Raw genomic sequence first — 18,293 nt, 5'->3', positions numbered from 1 at the left:
ATATGCCTTTTCAAACCTGTTTTCTAAAAAAAAAAAAAAAAGAAAAATCACAAAAAATGCCATTTTCTTAAAGTTTTCCATAAAAATTGCCTTCTAAACCTGCAGGCTTTTTTATTTTATTTTTTAAATAAATTCACTGTTATGTTACATTAATATAATTTCATTTTCTACATATAACATAGTCCATTATTCCAAAACTTTCAATGATTATTACTAGTTCCATGACTTTTCCAGGACTGGAAAATATTATTGTGAAATTACATGACTCTTCCAGTTTTCCCATGACCGTGGGAACCCTTTAATTCATTAGGTCGAAACTAAAAAAAAAAACAAAAAAAAAAAAACACTCTCATAACCAACAATGCTGTCTTTCACAGGACAGTTAACAATTTAACTAAAACAATAGTCCCGATGTCGACCCTCTAAAAGTATATCTGGAGACTAGAGGAAACACCTACTGATTTTACAGATGGTGATGACTTCCAGACACTCTTTGTGTGCTCCTGTTCCACAGCGAGAGCAGTAGTAGCCCTGATAGAAGATGCCCCTGGAGGAGACACACACAAACACACATCACTAATGCAAACAGGAAGTGTCTCAGACACAAATTAATTTCTTGTAAGTACAACACACAAGGGGAGCTGCTGCTTGCCTCTATAAGCCTGCGAATGTAGCTACACGTGCTCCATCGTTTCCACTCTGTGATCTTTTAAAATCACAAAATCGACTCGCTCCATTTAAGAGCAGTACTGTATTTGTTCGGAATACTGTAACACTGCATGCATCGCACGCTGCCATGTTGAATAGTAAGTGCCATAAATCACATCGGGATCCGCTGGGGCTGCAGCAGTAATTAGCATCTAGCAGGGAGTGAGAACGCTGGTCCCTGCTTCCACTGGCTCCATGAATTTAGGTCAGCCAAGCCATGAAATTTGTGGGTCAATACACAGAGTGGAGTTTAGCCGGCTGACTGTAATAGAGGTCAAAATGTTGATTCACTGACACGGGTTGTCCCCGCTGCAGTCGAGCAGCACTCACACAGGAGGAGGTGCGCTCAGGGAGACAGTGGGTGGAGAGGGGAATGTTTAAAAATATCATCCGTTGGCCTCAGTAACACTTACTGGAATATTTTTCAAAGATTGCTTTTATACTAATGAGCAGCTACTGTAGCCAAAATCATATTCCCTCTATGATTTGAGCTTGTTTGTTTGTTTTTGTCTCACCAAATGTGGCTGAATTTTGTCTTCAGTTTAACACTTCAGTTCCTTCTTTTTTTTTTTTTGCCCTTGAGACACGCTTACAGTTTATAATTCAGCACTACTTTTAATAGCTTTTAATGTATTAACGATAAGTGTACAGTATTATATTAATGTTGCATAACAGCAGTGCTGGAAGATCTTCTTAAAGGTCCCATATTATGTTGTTTTTCAGATTCATACTTGTGTTTGGGGTTTCTACTAGAAGATGTTTAAATGCTTTAATGTTAAAAAAATTTTCTCATACTGTTTGCCTGTTTTGGCACCTGTCTTTTTAATAACCTTTGCCAAAAATTGCACCTAAGCAGTGAAATGACTGTAACTGCACTGTAGCACCACTTTTTACCTTTATAAAGTATACTTTAAGGAAGTCACAACTTCAAGGAAGTCGTGACGTCTCATTTAAAGGCACAGTTTCTGAATACGGGCTGTGAGCATTTCTCTGTGGATTAAGCATGTTGATACTTTCACAGAATTTATATAGCACCTACACCTGCTTTAAAATAACTAGAAAAAAATTACAATATCGGACCTTTAAGTACTATAATTAGGTACAATTTACAGGTATTTCCATTTCATGCTAACTACAACTTCAATTCCACCAAATTCAAATATTGGGAAAAATTGTACTGAAAAAACATAAATATATTGTAGTACATTTATCTTGCACCTAAAGCTATTATTAACTTTGGAGAGTCAAATTTTACCTTTAAATAGTGGTGGAAGATAAAATCGATACCGCATCATATCCTGATATTTTGCATGGCAATATAATATCAATAAATGGTTGCCAAGTATCAGTTTTTATAAGTTAATAATAATAACTTTATATAAATATAATTATCTTGTGTTAGTGATATATATTATCAACATGTATGTAGATGTATGTAGATATTTGCACTGTATGTATGTTTGTGTGTCTGTATTAATGTTTAGGTGTAAATAAAACAACACTACTACTACTACTACTAATAATAATAATAATAATATTTTTTTTATAAATTGTAAATGTTGCAAATACAAATTACAATTTTGGTAGACTAATAGAATAGTAAAATCGATTGCTTTTTAGTCAGTCCACTAGATTTCCATTTTGCTGCAATAATAATGGTTGGAATGAGATGAACAGACTGAAAACTTACATTATAATAAAAATTAAAAAATTAAAAATTAAAATTAAAATTAAAATTAAACATAATTTGCGGTTGAAAAAAAGGTAATAATTGCAATATATGTAAATACACAACATATGCAAAATGTTTAAAATCACAGTAATATTGTATTGTTATTGAAGTATTGTGATAATATTGTATCATAGGGCCTCCAGTGATTCCCACCCCTCCTTCTAATAGAGTATTTTTCCATCATTTTATTCAACTCAGATTAACTGTCTGGCTGCTTCGTTCCCCACTGCATAAATCATGGCTAAACAGTATCTCTGTATAAATGTTACATAAGGTGTGTCAGAGTGCATAACATATCTTTTTACACAAGGAGTCCAAATAAAAGTGCCTTCCCACATTGCACAGATAACAGTGAAAAAGATATTGTCCTTGGAAAGTCTGCAACAGGATGCATTTATTATTCATTGTAGAAAATGAATGTGCTGTTATGCACATTGGCACTGGAGTTATTCGCATTGTTACCTCAAGAGCATCTTGCAGGCTCGACAGTTGGTGTTCTTATCGAATGTGTGCATTTGGAAGTTATGCTGATTGGCCGTGGCTCTCTCTGGCTTAATGTTGGACCTGGAAGTAAATAATAATAAATGAGAGGGTTGGACAAGAGATTTTGTTTGATTTTTCTGGTGTTTGTTTCACTGGATTTGCCAAAAACAGACATTACCATCTGGTTATTTTACCTACAGATGGTTTCCCGGTTGAAACATGTAATCATACTCACATGGCCATTTCAAACTGCTCCATCCACTTCCTCTTTGTATCCTCAGTTTTGCAAAAGAACTGGAAGCCCTGCTTCCCTTGCAGGTGGATCAGGTAGAAACCGTACGACCACTGGAGAGAGAAAGTGATTGAGGAACAGATGGCAATAACAGAGATATGCAAAGAAGTTTAATGTATCTGTGTTTTCAAACAAATATGCACAAATTCATACTGTAAATATGATCACATTCAATCCAACACTAAAAGATGCTCCACATGCTTTAGCGATGCATCAGAGAGCCAATCTCAATGCCGCTGGGTGCACGTGCAATCGCGGCATGACACCCAAAAACACCACAGCCAAAAATAGGCCACTATGAGAAGATGACTTAAATAAAGAGGTCACTTGAGCTTACCATTTTTCCACTTGACTGGTAAGCATGCAAAAAGAAAGACACCAGAGAAAAAGACCCAGTTACACATGCAAACATGAACAGACATGCAGATTCAAAACAAAGGGAAAAAAAAAAGCCATGTTAGACGATTTGCAGTGCACTGCAGTACGATTTCATGAATCCTAAATGACCTTCATTGCATTTACATGGTTTTTCAAGCATGGGTGAGCATAATGCATATCTGACACTTCAATGCATTACTCATAAGTTCCATATCTGCAATTATCATCAACAAGGTCCTTCAGCTCAAGGGCGACATTTCTAATGATTACATGAGATGTTTCATCACCTGCACTAGAGCGAGGCCGCCTTTACAAACCTCTCTCTGCTCTTTTCAAACTGAAAGGATGAATCTTACCTTTTTCATGTCTCTGTTGTTCATGGGGTCGTCCGACATTTTATATGACTGCAGTTCAATAATCTCCTTGAGCTCATAGCTATAGCCTTTCCTCTTGCAGACAATGACCACTTTATCAAACAGGAAAATATACCTGAAGACATACACACATGCATCATTAATTGTGAGAGTTTTCATCTACTCATTTTTTATTATCTTTTGGGTAGTTTTCAGGAGAGTTAAGACTCACCGGTCCTGTTTTGTTCGGTTGACGATGGAGCACACCTTCAGCTCTCCATCTATCTTTGGCCTCCCGTACTCCTCCAGTTTCACCTGCTGCTTAGGTCACAAAAACACATTTTATGTCAATCCACTGTATACTATAACTTCTACACTTAGTCCTTTGATAGCTGAGCAAATTGGCTTGATTTCTTTCAAAAACATGGGAAGAGCAATGAGCAACAGGCAACTTAAAAAGAAATGGCCCAAAAACAAGCAAGAAATTGGTCAAAAGGTTACAAGAAAATTATCTGAAAATAAACAAAAGTAAAAAAAAAAATACTGTAAAATGATATCAAGGAAGTGCTGAAAATGACCCCCACCCCTCTTTTTTTTTTAGGAATATAGTTTTCGGGACATTTTCCCCCATCTTTTCATCTATTTTACCCTCTCGTGTGATATTCTGATCATTTCCTTGTCACCTTTAACAAATATTTGGCAGTTTCTTGACAAAGAAACGGAAAATGAGACAGCAGTTTGAATTATTATGGGAAATGAACATCAGTCTGGATTTACGTAACTTTCTCTTGTTCATGTTCTGCAAGACTAAATGATTTATTGGGGACATTATAATAGCGGATGATCATGACAGGCGACGGCACGATGATGCCAGCGTACTTAGCGGAGAAAAGAAATTGTGGACACTTTCAAGAATAAGCTACTGCTCTGTGATGCTCAGTGACTAATCACACTGACAAACTTTGAATTTCAGCCTGGTGATAACATTAGTGCCGGTGTATTACTTTTTATACACAAAAAATGACTTCTGCAAAGATGTCAGAACTCGCATTATAAATGACAACAAAAGGCGGAACATTGGATTATAAATGATACAAGGTTAACAAAACAAGTATTATTTTATATTATTTACTGAATTGTACTGTGATGGAGTTACATTTCACTGCTGGCAGGTGCCAATGCGGGAAGACAACTCCTAATCCAAAAATAAATAAATAGATAAAAGACAGTTGGAAGCCCTGAAAATGTAGTTTCAGATTTAATCTCTTACTGTTACATTAAAGCAATAGTTAGGCATTTTGGGAAAAGATGAGAAACTGATAACACTCATATCTGCCTATCAAATACAATGATACAGCCAGCAGCAGCTTAGTTTAGCATAAAGACTGGAAACAGGTGAAGGTGATGATGAGCCCTAAGAAGTTACTGTTCCTGGCCAAAAAGTAGTCCAGCATAAAACCTGTCTTAACATTACAGCATGTTGTTCTTGTTCAGGTTCATCAGACAAAATATTACATATTTATTAGTTATTTAGATGTGCTGGTTGGCAGACTGTTCTACCTCTTAACACAGCGGTTCTCCAACTGTGTTCAATAATGTTTTTAATATTTTTCAATCTATTAAGAAGCACTTGATGTGCTTCTTAATAGGCAAAGACGGTAAAGTTAGAAAAGACATCGTCATTAATGAACTGATAATAGTTTATTATCTCGGCTGATTTGCTTAATCAAGACTCTGTGGTGTGGTTTGATTAATCTGTTTGACAGATGGTCTCCTGTGCAACATGAGCAACTGCCATTAGAGTGAGATTCTTTAATTGTTAATATTAGCATAAGAAAATACCTGATATACCTCACATGTGATTGAACCAGTATTGGTCTAACTTTGGCCGGTAAAAGCATTTTCATGTGGGATCCCATCATCTATAGCTAGCAGCTGATAAAGAAAATACCCTTTAAAGCCCATTCATGAATCAATCTTGGAAAAACAGAAATCTCCTCTACATGAAAAATAACTGACAGATGACTTCACAGTACTTACAAGATTTTCTATTGAACTTTGGAATTCGCTGATTTTCTTCAGCGTCTCATTGTCCCTCTTGACTTCGTTGATGTACATGGCCAGGTCCTGAAAGAGCAGGGGAAACGTCTTTTAGCCTTTAACTCAAAATTTTTCTGACATCTGTCATATCATTGCGGATTTAAAGTCCTTTGGGCCACAGTAGCTGTATGAAACAATTTATACAGCTTTGGCTCGGAGCACTGCAGACTTATTATGTAATATTTCTTGAGGTGCACTCATGAGCACACAGACCTGCATAGCCTCCAGAGCCTCCTTGAGCTGTTGTCTCTCTGGTCTGTCTGTTGAGTGACTCAAAAGTTCCTGTGGAGCAAAATCATTATTATTATTTAAAAAAATAATGATCAGAGCCGCTACAAACAACTTTAGAAACAAAACAAACACATGACATACTATATTGAAATAAATGATACAAACATTGATTCCTTTAGTAATGAGAGGCATCGCTGTGAGGGATGTATAGCTACTCTTTACTGTGATTATGGATGAGTTGCACTGATATGGCTGAGAATAAGTTGCATCTGAGCGCCATCAACAGCAGCAATCATGAAAATAAAAAAGACAAGAGGAAGCCACAGAGAGCGCTAACTAGCCTCCAGGTCTGTCTGTTCTTTATGCTAACAAGATAACAGTAAATGTGTTGTTCGCTGCAAATCATGTTTTCCTCCTCAAAGCCAATCAATAACAAATATGTTACATCATTTTGATCTGTGATTGTCTGCCTCCTCCACTGGCTTATCGGGTTGATTTATAAAATTTGCCATGGTGAGATACAGTGTGCTTTGGGGAAAAAAAAAAGAAATTGTATCGAATTTTCTAAAATGTTATAAATACATATGAAAGTGTGCCAGCTCTCCAACCAGTTGGCAGATCTAATCAATAGTGTCCTAAAAACTATATAACTAATAACTAGAAAAAAAGGGGGAAAAAGTCTCATTTTGTTTGATATGTTGCATGAGACTGATACACAATATAAACAAAAATAGAGGCAGAGGGAGCCAACATACATAATGACACATATTCAGTACTAAGAATGGTTGGAGGACATCTTGGCAGAGATGTGCATACATGCGTCATATTCTGAACAAATCTGTATGCAAATCTAAAACTTAGTGCTGCACTTTCTTGTTTGACTCAAAAGATTAGGATTATATTTATTATAACAAAACCAAATATCTGCCTAAAAAAGCTCGACTGCCACTGTCACCACTAGCTCTTTCATCTGCTAGCAATTAGCTTCACAAGAGAGTGTAACACTGGGTACCATCCCCCCAGTTCCACCCCCCACTGTGCAGCCACCCTGAACAACCAGCATCACTCGTTAGTGCAGCGACAAAGGCATTATCCCTCACTGGCTTCCCACCAGCAGCAGCTCCAGCACAACTGAAAGAAGAGGACTGCCATTAGGCCCCGTTTTACCTTAATTAACTTGCTGAATGGACAGATCTTCGTAATACCGTGGTCTGTTACTTTTGCACACGCGAGACCAGCCAGTGCTGCAGTACAGCCCATAAACTCTAGATGAAAGATGTGATCACATGGGTTCATAAAAACCCTGCAAAATCATCAAATATACAAACCCTGCTTGAGGAGAATTACTTCTGAGATGACTTTGCTGAATTCACTTTCTTTAGAGTGCAGCCATGGTACATAAAAGATGAAGAGAGGCGAGCTTTTGCACCATGATCAAATGGAGAAATGCTACTGTGGTGATAGCTATACAACATCCAGGAAGTGCCCTTAGGCATGACTGGACACACAAAAACAGGACTTGTCAGTCTGACATGCCCCAAGGCCACAGTATACAGCGGTGTTTTAGAGCAAAGCTGTTGGAAGCAGTGAAATGGGGTGCGTTTAATCGGATTAGTGTGCGGTTGATTTGACCTCAGTGCCTCGCTGAGACTCCTGCAGGGGTTCGATTCAAGCTAATAGAGTAGTCGCAGCAGTCTCTGTGTAAGGCCCCAATCACCTGAAGCAAACACTCGCCTCCGCCCCAGTCCATTACGCACCACATCATAAACTCATATGCTCATCCATAATTGAGATGCAAAGTCAATTAATCATGGGGAATATTACAGTGGCCAGCTTGTTTTACATGCCAGGAGGAGAGCTCCAGGGAGAAATATTGGCCGGGATGTGAGCGGTCAGACATTCATGTGCTTAAATACATTTGCATATTAGGGCAAGGGGCATCAGTGCAGGGCTGAAAATAATGATTTTAGCTACCAGTAGCTATTATTTCTAACTAATATTTAAAAAAAACAAACAAACAAAGGAATTCTATTTAACATGAAATAAGCTAAACAAAAGCTACAGGTGCACATATCTGAGAAGTAGAAGTACTACAAATGTTAACCATTTTAATTTAATATATTACTTCAAACAATTAATTAGTCAATGAATTTTCTATCAATCAGCCAAGTGATTAACAGACTAATAATTTCAGCATTTGACCAAAGATAGTGGACATATGTAGACTACTTTTAAACTAAACTTCAAACTAAAAACATAAATATGGTCTTCTAAAATATGATATACACCCAATTCATATTAAATATGTTAAAAGAAATAAAATTGTTATACAAGAATGGTTATTTATCAGCCTTAACATACAAAAAGACTGATTACTGATATGTCCTCTGAACACAAGGGTTCCTAAATCTTTCCCAAAATCAAATCCCAGCACTTTTCAAGCGTTTTCAAGCCTTTCCAGCACCTTACAGCTATGGCAAGTGACATATTCATATACAGCACATAAACACATTTATAAACACTAGACTGATTATTTTTTACTTCTTTGTCACATTAAATTCCGTGGTTTTCTGCTATAAACAACCAACAATGTTTTTCATAACAGCATCACACAGTTACAAGCACTTTATTAAAAATTCAAGCAATATTCAAACCTTGAAAACACAATATTCAAATATAAGTGTTTAGAAGTGTTACCAGCACCAGTGTGGACCCTTTAACACACAGTGCCACCCTAAATACCAGCAAACTGGCCCAAAGCCTCAGCTTTGATTGGTTAGTCTTTAGTTGATATCTTTGATAAGATGGGAAGATAAGATCTCAGCCTACATATTTGAACCAGGTGGCGGAGAAACAATAATGAACACAGGCTGACACATAGTCACAATTTCCAAAAGGGCAAAATAGTCAGTGCCCAAATTACTGCTGGACTGATCACGAACACAGTTTCCTGTGGTGAGGCTTCAAATCTGGACAACAATGAAAGAACTGTCCCCAGTCAAAGCTCCCTGACAGCAAGAGAAACAGCCAAAATTACAAGAGAAATGAATAAGAATTTCTGTGACAAAATCTCAATATAATGCAAGCCTCACAGTGCTGGTATTTATAACAGGCCTGCTATTCAGGGACTGTTTCTGTCGAGATTTAACAAATGACGATGAATATTAAAACTCCAAATGTTGCATTTGCTTTATGGACACAGAAGGCATCTGTCTCATCTTTATAAATTGAGCTCTGAAGAGTCCATATGTTTACCTCAAAATGTTACCCCAGAAGTGCACGAGTCTATAAAAAACAAAATTAAAATTGACAAACACTGCCTTGCCAATAAATAGCTAAATGTGCTACTTCCGTCGGACCTCTGGAGCTATGAGGCGATGGCAAAGTTTGGTTTCTTAGATGTTTTCATACTTTTTTGTTGCAGTGAAACTGGGCCACTGTTCAGGTACATTGTACTTAACTGCTGTGGATCCACTACAACTTCCTCACAAAGGTAAAACTTTTCAGAGCCACATATGGAGCCTTAAGTGGAGTGAGTGTTTGATATCTAACAGATGGAAAGTAAAGCGTGAAATAGACATTTCCATTCTGCTTCAGTCAGTCTGTGATGTGTGCTCTGATGAAGGTCTGCTAGACCGAAAGCTCAGAATAAAGTGAAACTCTGCATATATCCAAGTGTGCAGAAATCCCCTCTATCAGTGTGGACTCATTGATGCTTTGAGCACCTGAGCAAAGATTAAGCCAGGTGGAACGCTGGTTATCCCCCTTATCTTGTATCCATCTAGTTCAGTAGTCGAGGTAATAAAAACTGCGCTTCTTTAAGGCCCTGTCTACACATATACAAATATTTTTGTAAACCGACATTATGTTTTGGCCTCTAGTCCAGATGCAAATGAAGTTTTAGGTTACTAAAACATATATGTTTTGATACACCTTCTAAGGTGCAGATATTTTAAAACTCTAGTTACATTATAACTGTGTGGACATGTAAACCATGACATCATCTCCCAAATTTGTGCATACCCATTGTTTCTTAATAAGTATTGAGCAGGAACAATAGCACAACTGCAGACTAGTAGTTTTTTTACATTTCACACAGCTAGGTTTAATGACCTCTTAGTAAACTCAGTATGCACAACTTCATGCTGGAACAGAGCAGTCTGCTGTGCCCAGTGTTTTTGTGCCAACTCAGCATCTGTGGTTTTAACTATGCCAGAAATGTCAGCTTAGTATTATACTCGGCTGAACCAGCTCATGGTGGCACAACATTGAGAGTGGGAGTGTTGTTGATGATAAGTGGAAGGAAAACCTTTGCATGTCCAGAGCATCACTTGTATCTGTAAGTGAGCTCCTTTGTCCTTTTATCAAAGGAGTCAACGGTAATTGGATCATCAGCAAATGTTTTGAAAAAAGGTGTCATTAGCCTGTGCACCCTACCCATGTGTTATGGGGGTAAATTGCAACAGACAGCTGATGCTGGTGAGCATTTGGAGTCATTTTGCATTTTAGTGTGAATGAAGATATTTTGCAAGCAAAGGTTATGTAAACAGGAGGCTTTGGCAATATCTCTTTATACCGCTATACCAGTATATCAGGAAATTCAGACATCACAAATGTTTTTCAATCTCATAATAAATACAGGCCTTTTCTTATTATTATTAAAATCATTGTATGTAGTGCACAGCATGCACCACCAGACCTAGTAAACAGATCGGACATTCAACGAGCTGCAGAGCATCAACATTGCACAGCTGTTGTTGTAAAATGCCACCTACCTTCAGTAGTAGGTGATACTTCAGCACCCTCTGCATGGGAACCACCAGAAGATCCTGCAGCTTGAACTTCCCTTCCTGCACTTTCATAGTGCACTCCTATGGAACAACAACACAAGCAGCAGGGCAGTTATTATTATTACACATTGCATAATGCCGCATTGCACATTTCCTACTAACAAGCATTCATTCATTGTTTAATAATTCAGATGCTCTTGTTGTATTGCTGCGACTGCTTCCACACATTCACAGGGCATTCCATTAGCAACAACGAGGCCAGTTTGTTCTTTGGGGGGAAACAAAAGCTCTGGTCGTGCCAGCCATTTGTGACGCAATTACCCTGCACGCTGACTGAGAAAATTCCTCTGATTAATGAATACATTTCTATAAACTCTGCACTGGCTCAAAAGAAACCGTCTTTTCTTAGTGCAGTCCTATAAGGTTCTCTCACAGTGGCTTGTGTAGGCATTTCTTTATTCAGTTTCTATAACTGCGCAGTAACAGGGACAGCTTATCCCTCTTAACAAACACGGTTTTTGTGTAAAGAGACAGTAAGAATCTATTTCATTCACACAAGCACAAAGCTCCTCTATTTTGAGAGAGCTAATCTCAGTGTCAACGATTTGGGCTGTAATCGCCTCATTTTTTGTCAGCAGCTATAAGAGCTATTACTCTGGCCAAGCTAACTGCTGCTTTGCCCACAATTACAAAGGCATTTTAGACTTGTTTTAATAATCAGTTCAGATCCTTATAAAGAATCCCAGAGTAGAGAAGAAAAAAGAAAAATAGCAGTGCACAAAGAGGAAGGTCCTGCAGTGAAGTAGACTCAGATAATCACTCAGATTCAAATCATAAACGTAATACAACTTTTTCTCTGTTACAATTTAAGAACATTTGACAAGAACATCTTGAAGGCCGTCACTAGGTAAACAAACTTGGCTCTATGAATGGGCAAATGTTGACTCATGTTCAGAATAAAAGAATATTATGAATTAAAATGCTCTGAGGGCATGTTTGCGAATGACATTACTCGCTTTTATGATTTCATCTCAACTTGTGCATCACCACAGCAAATTAAGACCACGTTTATGTTTTTTTTAAAGCCATTAGTTATTCTATGTCATCATTTATTCAACAGTAAATTTGACTTTTAAAAGAGATGTCAGATTCCGTAGATTGTAAACCAGATTCTAGTCAATTTGCATAATAGCTTATGCAACACGGTTGGATTAATGTAAAAGGTAGCCATCTTGCTTTGAGTACTTTTTTCCTTTTTAAATCCTATAGCCATTTACAGCATTGCCCATAGTGGCATTCATCTTTCTTGACAAGACATCGTCTGCATATTATAACTTGATCAGTTGCAAATCTGTAGGGAGTTGATGTAAGTAGAGATGGTCATTACCTCTACTTTAATCCTGACGTCCTCTCGTGTTGCTATTAGCTCATCCAGTGTCTTCTGGGCGTTCTCCATGTGGCTGCAGTACTGACCGTAGATCAACAACCTAGCAAAGGACACAACAATAACAATAAAATGTTAATCTGAAGACACTGTCACAGCTTGTCCTTCATAGAAAGAAAACTGCATATAACTGTGGATTCATGTGCAACTGTGGCTCTTTCTGCCTGTTCTGTTTACATGGTGCTACAAAAAGAAGAAACTCATCCAAATTTGGTCACATTTATCATGTTTTTACCTTGAGGAAGACTGAGAAGTCCAAGTGCTTTTTAAGACCTTTTCCAATTCATTCATTCATTTTAACCACATTTAAGACAAAATTTTCTTATTCAAGCATAGATAAATAAAATTAGTTAATACATTAATAAATGCTTGTGGCAAGTAAAACCTAATAAATTCAGATTTAGGACTATTTAATGACTTCTAAGGTCCAACATTTATAAAACTGAACAGAAAGCTTAAAGGCAACCTGATTAAAGACTATGGTCTAAATCAAAAGTACTGAAAACACTAGTACATCTGTATCTTCTCTGGCTTACTGACTTTACTCTCTTTTTATCTTTTACTACATTTACAACCCCAAGGAAATCTGTAGCTGAACATGTTACTAACGTTTAAGCTTCAAACGATGAAACATACACGTCGGCTTAGAGAAACTTACACCTGGGATTTTAATTCAGATATTTTCTGCTTGTTCTCGTTGAGTATAGGAAAATTTGAAGACATGAGCTCATGAAACCTGCTCAGCCTAGTACACGATTAAAAATCTAAAAATAAAGCTTAATAAGCACTAATGAGGCTTGTTTCAAAAGGTTGGAAATATATCCTATCTTTGTAAAAACATGGAGACAAAGGAGATTGCTGTTTGAGTCGACAATTAACTGAGAACTGGTTAGTGCCTCTCGGCAATGTACTGCACATTAATTTTCAAGATTAATAACACAATTTGAGAGGTCAGCCTGAGAGTCATTTGGCACTATAGGGGGCAGATAAATGAATTTTTGAATAAATGTGGTATGATTAGGAAAATACGTGAATACCATGAATAAGTAATGACTGGATTCTGATCCCAGGGCAATATTTGGAGGGGCCGCGTCCTCTTGCCAATAAGCTGTAATCACAGAGCACTAATGAAAGACGCTGCTTTATATCAGCTGCTTTGCAGAGTTCCTCTTATCAGCGTGTGAGGAAAAAAAATCTCTTAATTCCGAGCAGTGAGGATATGAGAGCTGTGTTCATTAGATATTACAATGGGACCCTGACACAGATCTGTGAGTTCAGCTGGGAGGAAGTTCAAAGTCATCCTGCCTGGAGGATGCCACTGCACGTGGCACACATTCCTCTCGCTCACTCACTGACTCAAAGTAGGGCATTGGCACGGCTGGTATAGTGCTAACCCCCCCCCCCCCGTTAGAGTTGGCACTTCGGTCTCTTAATCTGAATCTTGAGCGGCATGAGGCGGTGCAGAGAGCTGGCACCCTGAAGTCTAATCAAGCCTCGGATAGATCTGTGACACAGACAAGAGCAGCACCGCAAACAGACCGAGCAAGGAAAGTTTGTTTGACGGAGCTGTGAAAATCAAACCACGAAATCACATTAATTCTTGCTCTTCCTACTTCACCTTATGTGCCTAATTTAACTTCCACATAAGAAAGACTCACTATATTTGACATATTTTTATTTGCAAATACCCTTATGTTTTAAACATCGACTGCACAGCCTGCATGGATGTAGCCACAGTGACCGTGGTTTTTGGACTGCTAATTTTAAAGCCTCAAGTTTGGCATTTTGGCCATCACCATCTTGGAGTTTTTGATTCAGAAGTTACCAAATTTGGACAAGAGGGTGGAGCTATGACGGAGCATGGGGTGGATCAGACTTACATGCTGTGGCGACACCTCACAGACAGCCTGTCACTCAAAGTGACCACACCTCTAAATATGCATAACTTTAAGCCTGAATGAAATTGGACCAGGTGAGTTTCATAAAAAATCACTTCTGTGCAGTTGTATTAAATGGGGAAATTAGCTCTGGAGACCAAAGACATTTTTTGTACTAGGTTGTAAATGTTTATTTCTGTTGTAAAGTTGGGCATTTAAACATAAAGGTCTATGCGGACTGACTTGCTTTTGAAGCCAGCCTTGCGCGGTCATTAGAGTACAGGGGTACAGTTTGTGGCGCTTTTGCATTTGCTTCCTTCTTAAGCCCTGGAGGTTGCTGTTTGGTTTTAAAGAAGCATATTAATACTTTGCAACCCAAGCAAATTGGTAAAGATTTCTTTCCAAGACACGGGAAGAAGGCAATAAGCAATTTAATTATACATGACCCAAATAATATATATCAATATATAGATATTTTCTCCTAGTTTTTAATAATTTTCTTTAAATTCTTTCTCCTTTTTTAAAATACATTTCCAGGTCATTTTAATCATCACCCTAATTACTTGCCAAGTTGGTCATTGTCTTTTTTTTCCTGTTTTTGACAGAAATCAAACAACTTGCTCAAGTTTCAAAAGATTAAATAGCTTATAAGAGGCACCTGAACGCAGCACAACAAAACTGATGTCAAACCAGGTTTTTGAGGGTTTTTAGGGTGTCATCAAAATTTCACTATTTCCCACTCGTAAGTACGACTTTGGGGGGCCGTTCATGTGCTCGTAACTCATTTCCGAAGAGCTTGTGAAGGCAGCATGAGGCCTATTACTGTAAAAAGACTTACGAATCTCCACTACTAATGTTCAGTCAGTGCCATGTTTAGCTGGCGGTGAACCTCTGAACCACAATCTCCCTCTTGACAGCAACGTTTCTGTCAGACTCATTCATTGGCTGATCATCTGTAGCTTCACAGAGATCCACCAGCGATCATCCCTGGAGCTTCACTGGAGCTCATGCAGTGCTCTGACAACAGCCCCCCTGCAGTGAGGCTCCTACGCTGGTTCAACTGGCCCTGGGCTAACAAGCCCCTGATTAAGACTTGATCCACACTCGGGGAGACAGCTCCCCTCAGCTCCCCTCAGCTCCCGCCCCTCCAGGACAGCAAAGTGATTGAGATTAATGGGAGCCTTGATCAATTATAAGAAAGCAGGCAGACTGTGCAGCGTAGCGAGGATCCAGGGGCACGTTCCAGAGACACCCGTCATATAATATGTTATAAGGACAGAAATGGAAAGGGATCATGCTTCTGGTGTGAATGTGGGAATCATTGTAGCGGTTCAAGAGTCTAAGTGATGTAAGATAGGAATGGCAGCCGTGAGTAAAAAAGATTACAGACATTATTTAAAAAAAAAAAAAGAGGAAAATTAAAGTATGCTAAATGAAGGTGAAGCAGCTACTTATCGAGGTTACAAAGGTTCAGCGTTCCTCTTAAGGGATTTGTTGCACAAAGTGTAAAAGCTTGATCTCACGGAGTTTGTTTGAACGCTCATTTTTATCGATCAGCGCGGCCTTTACAAAGAACACTCAAAGAGACCGTGATGATGTTTCTCTCACAGCAATGTCAAGAGCTGAGAGAAAGAAAGAGTCATTAAAAGAGTCATTTGTATTGCTCATCTGGCCGAGTTTAAAAGAAGGCCATCTTTTAGTGTGTGTGTCCTTTCATGTGTACCACAGTGTGCCTGGAGCAAGCCGCTCTTTCTCCGCTGCCTGAGGGCTCGCTTTCTTTGAAGTTTCCGCTGGCGGCAAATAAACTCATGTCTGACCAGAGAGCCTGCGCCATGATGGTGTGATGAGGAGGCATCTTTAGCCTCATGAAGGTTACAGTTTTGGTATTAGGGATGGGGCTGCACGATACATGCAATAAATAAACAGATATTAAAGTGAACTCAGTTACTGACTTGCGCCATGTCCTCTCTCTCCTGGATCCAAAACATTGCCAGATGGCTGAAGTTCTATTTTTTTTAAGGCACAAGTTCCTCTCTGGCATCTGCACTCATCTTGTCCCACTTCTCCTTCAACCATGCGGCGCAGCACGGCAGCATTAGTCTAGAGCTGCGATGATTGATTAATTAGTTATCCACTATTAAATTAATCCCCAACTGATTAGATTATCTATTAATCTGTGTAAGTACTTCTTTTAATTAAAAAAGGTCAAAATTCCAGCTTCTTTAATGTAGTGGCGCATTGTAGCAAAGTAATAATACTTTTAGGAGTATCTGTACCTTACTTGAGTTTTAATATTTCTGTCAATTTTCACTTTTACTCCAAAACATTTCCCCTGAGTATTTTAGTCACTTACTACAAAATCGGAAAGGAAGGGAGGACGAATGGGGGTGGGGGTGGATGGACGTACAGACGGACGAATGAAGGAATGTGAGGGAGGGAAAAACTGGATTGTGTTCGTTAAATCCTTGAAGTTATGAAGATGACCTTGTTTTTCTTCAAGTGTAATGTCTTCTCCATTTTAAAGGTAGTGTACATGTTGAAAAGAAAAACAAAATGCCTTGAAATCTGGACCCCTTGCTTTTTATTAACGACATGTACTTGTATTTTTACTTTCCATACTTAAGTACGTATACTATTATAAAATTACTTTTGATACTTGAGTACAGAAAATATCATATTTTAGGACTTGTACCCAAGTACTACTCTAATAGGTGACTTTAAATTCTACCAACTCTGGTAAGATATCTGTACTTTTGCTGAATTATGGCTTTCAGATACTTCATCCTCCACTGCTTGAATGTCAATATTTCCAGCTTTCTTTTCTCTTCTATGACAGCAAACTGAATATCTTAAGGTTGTGGACAAAACAAGATATTTGAGAATGTCATATTGAGCTTTGAAAGACACAGATGGGCCCTTTTCAACATTCTCTGACATTTTATAGACCAAACAACTATATTTATCGAGAAAAAGCTTTGTCCCCTCTGCCATCTCCGCACTTAACCCCCCCCCCACAATGTTGATACTGCTCCTCCTGGGCCTGTGACTATGTTGTCTGCTGTCTTGTTTTATAGGGATGTCTTTCGTTGTCTGGGGATGTTTTGTTTGTGGGTACGTGGGGGGGGGTTGGACGGTGGGTTCGCTGATGCTTGTATGTATGGACAGACTGAAAAAGAATTTCCCGTGGGACAATAAAAGCTATCTATCCATCTAAAATAATTGTCACATGAACTGACAATGAAATTAATTGTTAGTTACAGTTGCAGTCTAACAAATAGAGAGCTATCAGCATGGCACACATCAGACACAATAGCAGCTAAAGACAGAATATAATTTAATATACTGGTACTATATTCAAAGTGCAATATCACAAACTTTCGAGGTGTTTTCCTCACAAAAGCTGTCAAAACTATAATGATAAAATATTTATCTATTGTGCAACACTATTTTATTACAAATCATGTGTAGTGTCAGGTCTCAGCGCTCACATAGCCACATTTACCGCAGCAGCAGCTGGCAGCTGGTTTCAGCAAACCAGCTGTAATACGTAAACCCACAGTTCGCTGCCTGCTTTAGCACCTAAAGGCAGCCAATACAAAGTTAGTGACCAGTTAACTAGGTGAACAAAGTGGAGCATCCAGCAGCTAAAGGGAATGATTTTGATGTCAGGAGATACGATACAGTATGATACGGTACGGTACGATACGATGCAATACAGTACGGCATGATATGATACAGTACAATACGGTACGATAAGACGTGATACGACCCAATTCAATATGATACAACACAACCGTATTGTTTACAGCAAAATTCATTTTACATCCTCAGACAGCTCCATTTAAGAAGTTCACACAGAAACATCACAAAACCATAAAAGCACATGTAGCAGCCATGACCATGAA

The 18,293-nt window shown here is 38.3% G+C and overlaps 1 protein-coding gene across 11 annotated transcripts in view; it reads right to left on the bottom strand.

Annotated features, from left to right (window-relative positions):
• The window catches only part of vav2 (vav guanine nucleotide exchange factor 2), a 267,876-nt gene that overhangs the window by 52,317 nt on the left and 197,266 nt on the right, over positions 1–18,293 (bottom strand). For 5 of the 11 annotated variants that reach the window (XM_088071147.1, XM_088071150.1, XM_088071153.1 and 2 more), the window contains 10 exons: positions 12,455–12,554; positions 11,053–11,148; positions 6,260–6,328; positions 5,987–6,073; positions 4,179–4,267; positions 3,950–4,082; positions 3,553–3,567; positions 3,159–3,268; positions 2,903–3,004; positions 459–547 (listed from right to left, as the gene is read on the bottom strand). In XM_088071147.1, the coding sequence (XP_087927273.1) occupies positions 459–547; positions 2,903–3,004; positions 3,159–3,268; positions 3,553–3,567; positions 3,950–4,082; positions 4,179–4,267; positions 5,987–6,073; positions 6,260–6,328; positions 11,053–11,148; positions 12,455–12,554 (890 nt within the window). The remainder of the gene's footprint in view (positions 1–458; positions 548–2,902; positions 3,005–3,158; positions 3,269–3,552; positions 3,568–3,949; positions 4,083–4,178; positions 4,268–5,986; positions 6,074–6,259; positions 6,329–11,052; positions 11,149–12,454; positions 12,555–18,293) is intronic. The other 6 variants (XM_088071155.1, XM_088071152.1, XM_088071157.1 and 3 more) reach the window with 3 other exon arrangements.

This window comes from Plectropomus leopardus, chromosome 20 (genome assembly GCF_026936395.1).
Source record: "Plectropomus leopardus strain MGB_pleo_1.0 chromosome 20, ASM2693639v1, whole genome shotgun sequence".
In the NCBI taxonomy this organism is placed as follows: domain Eukaryota; kingdom Metazoa; phylum Chordata; class Actinopteri; order Perciformes; family Serranidae; genus Plectropomus; species Plectropomus leopardus.
Note: the sequence above shows the minus strand (reverse complement) of the source record. Positions and strands in the feature narration are given on the sequence as shown.